This window comes from Phalangium opilio, unplaced genomic scaffold (assembly GCF_054372755.1).
Source record: "Phalangium opilio isolate 3A_F unplaced genomic scaffold, DU_Popi_V2 ptg000094l_1, whole genome shotgun sequence".
Taxonomy (NCBI): Eukaryota; Metazoa; Arthropoda; class Arachnida; order Opiliones; family Phalangiidae; genus Phalangium; species Phalangium opilio.
Genome location: NW_028324199.1, coordinates 6,757,764 through 6,762,347, shown reverse-complemented (window position 1 = coordinate 6,762,347; position 4,584 = coordinate 6,757,764). Strand labels below are relative to the sequence as shown.

General features: G+C 41.7%; 1 protein-coding gene and 2 long non-coding RNA genes across 7 annotated transcripts; 2 read left to right on the top strand and 1 right to left on the bottom strand.

Annotated features, from left to right (window-relative positions):
- Positions 1-612: 612 nt before the first annotated feature.
- Positions 613-2,222, bottom strand: LOC149640009 (uncharacterized). 5 transcript variants are annotated; one of them, XR_016372348.1, is made up of 5 exons: positions 2,102-2,222; positions 1,877-2,002; positions 1,470-1,805; positions 1,183-1,411; positions 613-1,080 (listed from the first exon to the last, which is right to left on the bottom strand). It is a non-coding gene; the product is annotated as an uncharacterized LOC149640009 (long non-coding RNA). The 5 variants fall into 5 exon arrangements; XR_016372346.1 differs by having other exon boundaries at positions 1,183-1,805; XR_016372349.1 differs by lacking the exon at positions 1,183-1,411.
- LOC149640010 (uncharacterized) lies at positions 1,369-1,754 on the top strand. Its single transcript, XM_089850790.1, has 2 exons — positions 1,369-1,572; positions 1,644-1,754. The coding sequence occupies exons 1-2, from the start codon at positions 1,369-1,371 to the stop codon at positions 1,752-1,754; spliced, it is 315 nt and encodes a 104-aa protein (XP_089706916.1).
- Positions 2,223-2,242: 20 nt separating the features above from the next.
- LOC149640008 (uncharacterized) lies at positions 2,243-2,726 on the top strand. The gene is made up of 3 exons (XR_016372351.1): positions 2,243-2,361; positions 2,444-2,520; positions 2,600-2,726. It is a non-coding gene; the product is annotated as an uncharacterized LOC149640008 (long non-coding RNA).
- The last annotated feature ends 1,858 nt before the right edge of the window (positions 2,727-4,584 follow it).

The following is a 4,584-nucleotide window of genomic DNA, read 5'->3' as shown; positions in this document are numbered from 1 at the left end:
TTTAATATTTCATAAATTTTAACTTAAGAAACATTTCCATATCTGGGTAAATAAGTTTGTAAGTAGTCGTCTTGACTCGGAGAGGTAATATTTTGGTTTTCCCAACTTGTTAATATGTATTGCTAATCCGTTATTTTCTATTTCATTTTTTACACAATTTTTATGTTCTGTTCGTCTTTTTCCTAACCGTCTTTTTGTTTGGCCTTCGTATTTTTCATTACATTTACATTTAATTTCGTAAACTACCCCTGTATTTTTTAGTTTGTCTATTTTAGGTCTATATTTTACTAATTCTGTTGTAAGGGTGCTGCAGCCGTATTCAGCTGAAAACTCACTAATACGACCACGCCCCCTCGGCGTATTAGTGGGTCACGTGATATCCGGCTATCATATTAGGCTCACTAGCGCCACAAACGGAGAGTAGAACAGCACCATAAATGGCGGGATATTTGAAGTTTTGAACTCAACCTTGAGCAATCGCAGCGCCACAAGCGGTGAGGATAGCAGCACCCAAAATGGCGGGAAGTTTGAAAACAGTGAAAATTTGACGCTTGTGGCGCTATAGGTTTCATCTAAGCTCTGGGAAGCATATTACATTAAGTTTACAGCGGGAACAGTAAGATTTATTTATTGTCGCATATACATATTAAAAGTACACTCTTCAATATCAGTTAAGAGGATTAATTATGGCGCAGATAGCTAACGACATAGCGATTGCTGTCGTTTTCGATGACGAGCAATATCTCCGACAGAGGCGTAATGCGTTCTTGTTACCAGAGGAGTTATTTCTTTCACAGTATCGTTTGGATATTTTAAGTGTGCGCGCCTTATGCCTAGCTCTTAGGCCGCAATTGGAAAAAGACCATGACCGTGGTGTGGATGTTATTGGGGTGGAGGATGAAGTGCTCGTAACACTGCTGTTTTATGGCTCGGGGACCTTTCAGCACGCTCTGGCCAGCAACTACGAACACGGCATGAGTCAGGCGTCAGTCAGTCGTAGCATTGAACGGGTCACAAATGCAATAATTAATTTCAAAAGTGATTTGATATCGTTTCCAACAGATGAGGCGTCAGTAAGGTCTATGAAGGTATGAATTTACTCAGATATTAGCTTCCAAAGGAACTTTTATTAATTGTAATTGTTACGATCATAGGCGTCTTTTATGGCCACCTGCAGCTTACCAAACGTTATTGGAGCATGTTCCAATCAAAGGCCCTTCACCAAACAGTAATGCGTACAGGAACAGAAAGGGGACATTCTCCATTAACGTTCAACTTGTGAGACATTTTGCTTTATTCATAACAAATCCGTTTGAATTAAAATGTTTCGTTTACAATAGGTCAGTGACAACGAATTGCGCATCATGAATGTGGCGGCTCGGTGGCCTGGTAGCGTTTATGACTCATTCATCTGGCGAAATAGCAGGCTGTTTGAGGCATTTGTGGAAGGGGACATGCCCTATGGTTACCTTCTTGGTGATGGAGGCTATCCCTTACAACCGTGGCTCATGGTGCCAGTATACCGCCCACAAACTCAGGCAGAGGTTGAATTTAACACCCGGCATATTCGTGGTAGGTTGTGCATTATTTCCTTGTGTGGCCGGTAATAGTTTTTTCTGTGAAATTTATGTTTGTTTATGTAGGACGAAACGTCATCGAGCGCCTTAACGGCGTCGTCAAGTCATGGTTTCGTTGCCTTGATGGCTCAGGAGGCAAACTATGCTACCATCCGGACAAAGTGTGCCGCATTATAACAGCTTGTTGCATTCTTCACAACATGTGTTTGGCGAATAAGATACCCTTGCCTGAGGATAATGGTATGTGAGATTGCTTGTTACCATCTTTGCATACTGCTCATCAGTACAACAATATGTACCTCTTTCGTAGAAGATGGTGCTGTCGAGAATGACGCAGTTGTCGAAATGCAGGTCGACGATGATGCCCCTGCGAATGGGCAGGCTGCAGCGGCTGGTTATCGTGTCCGGCAACACCTCATAAACATCTGCGAAAACCAGTTATAATTCATTTTAACAGGAAGGTGTGTTTCAACGTGAAGCTTTATCTACGTCTAATTACATGGATGTGTTTGTAAGATACTGACACCTATATTTTGTAGGCATTGAGGTGTGCAGTAGGAAAGGGGGCCTGCCATCAGAACTCCCCGACTCGATTGCGACCGCAGTAGTCAAAGGGACCTGCGTCATCAAAACTCCCCGACTCAATCAGCGACTGCAATAGGCAAGGGGACCTGCATCAACAAAACTCCCCATGGGAAACAACGTGTGGCCACCTCCAAGTGGTGTTTCTCGGGTGACGCTAAGTGCCACACATGGCGTGTACTGCTACTCCTGAGACAAATCGGTATGACGCTCTCATTATGGTTAGACATTGTAATAACAAGAAACCAACACATTTCACGCCTTCTTCAAAAAATATATTTTAGCTTCCCATTGTAGTAACGCAATTAGCGACATATTCAACGTATGTCCATAACTGGTGTCAGCAGAGGACGCAAAGAAGGTAACTACACTTATCTTACGGACATGCTTTTGACATGTGTATATGTACTTGTGTTTGGCTGATAAATGTTTCTCGACAGAGTAGCAATTGCACAGTTTGGCCATGCAATGCTTCTACTTGTATCTGTTTCGCCACGGACCACACTTCATCGAGTTCGGCTTACGAACATAACCGCTGTCATCACAAACCATGGCACTCTATGACCCTTCCTCATTTGTTGAAACGTGACGATGTGAAGGGGTTCAGTGGCGTTACACTATTTAATATATCAGTTCCCCGAGTTTGATCGCATCTGTGCTTACCGGAGAATGTTGTTGCGAATTAAATATTGTTATTCTCATTATACGTCGTTTCTGATCAAGGTTCATAAAATAGTTCTATCTGCCTCGAGCTTTTGTTCCTTTGCACAAAGCAAGCCCTTAGTAGCCATACTGTAGTGGTAACCCATAGTAATGTCATTACACGAGTTGTACAATTTAAGTTGACTTTAAAGGGATATAATTCAATAAAAAGCATTCGTTGTTATTATGAATTTGTTTCAATTTTATTTTATTACCAAAATCCGATTAACCGCGCTTAAACCACGTGCTTAAACGAACTCACGACTCACTAATATGAGAATGTTAAGAGCAGACGCTTGTGGAGATGTTGCCACGACGGAGAGGCCAACGGCACCATTTCTCATATATTTTACCTCCAAATTCGTCATATTCCGGCGTATGGTGCTCTTAACCTCCCCGCTGTTGGCACTGCCGTTGCTGAAGAGAGGTTTACAAAATCCACCAATAACATCTTCCTTGTTATCAGTGTTCGTCTAAGTGCACAACACGTGACGGGTTTAGGAAAAAATTACATTATCGTCAACACTAATCTTGAGTACTGCGCATGCGCACTTCGCACCACCTCGTGCGGCGCCTGGCGGCGACTAGAGCAGGTCTCCAATCATTGCCGTTGGATTAACATTGCCAGGATATCATGTGACCCACTAATACGCCGAGGGGGCGTGGTCGTATTAGTGAGTTTTCAGCTGAATACGGCTGCAGGTTTTGGGGTGAAATGGAGTGTAGGCAGACATAGGTACTTAGAGGTCATTTCCATTATGTTTACGTGGATACTGCATGTAGAACAGGGAAAAATTACTGTACAATATATGATTAAATACTTACGTTGATAAATTATATAACTGCGATTTACAATGAGAAAAGGTTCATGAGATATTTTTCTGAAAACATTCGTCAAATTCATTGTGCATTATATTATCGAGGTCCATAAATTGTTTAATGGCGTTGAGCCAGGATCTGACAAGAATATTTAAAAAGAAAAACCGGTGCAACTTTTATCGACGTACGAAAAGGCGTGGGATTGTTTTCTTCTGCTTCGACAAGTAAATTGCGTTAACGATAATTTCGCAAAACAACACCAGCAATGACAAAGGAAGTCCCCATGCAATGATCCCAAAAACGTTGGCAAGAAATTGAACGGACAGCGGTCCAACCTCCTGAAGAGAAGACTTTCCTAAAAGCAGTATTTTTCTAAATCTCAAAGCATCACGTCTTTTCCTCGGTTCGGATTGTCTCGTCTCGTCAAACAGTAAAATTCTGAAACAATATGAAAATGGTTCATGCACCCTTGATAGTTTTATGAATTGAGATTTTCAATGTTTCCCGAAATAAAGTTTGAGCAGGGATAGATTTAATTTTAGAAGTAGGAATGGAGAACGGTTAGTAATTACTTCATTGAGACTTATAGACCAGTATGGAGCTCCTCCCTCCAACACGAAACGAAAAGTTTAAATTGTCTTATTGGCTGCTCACTTAAACTATGTTTTGATGACGTTGCTGACGGGGACGGCGAAAAATACGAAATTCCTTTTTGCCTCTGTCGCTATGACCTGCCTCTTCTTTCATTCCCCACCCCGTACCGCGGAATGGGGTCCGGGACTTTGATGCGCACCCAAGTTACTCTGTTCTCCATTCCTACTTCTAAAATTAAATCTATCCCTGGTTTGAGCCACTTTATTAATTTTTTTAAAATAAAATTAACAATAGAACGGAACAATAGGAA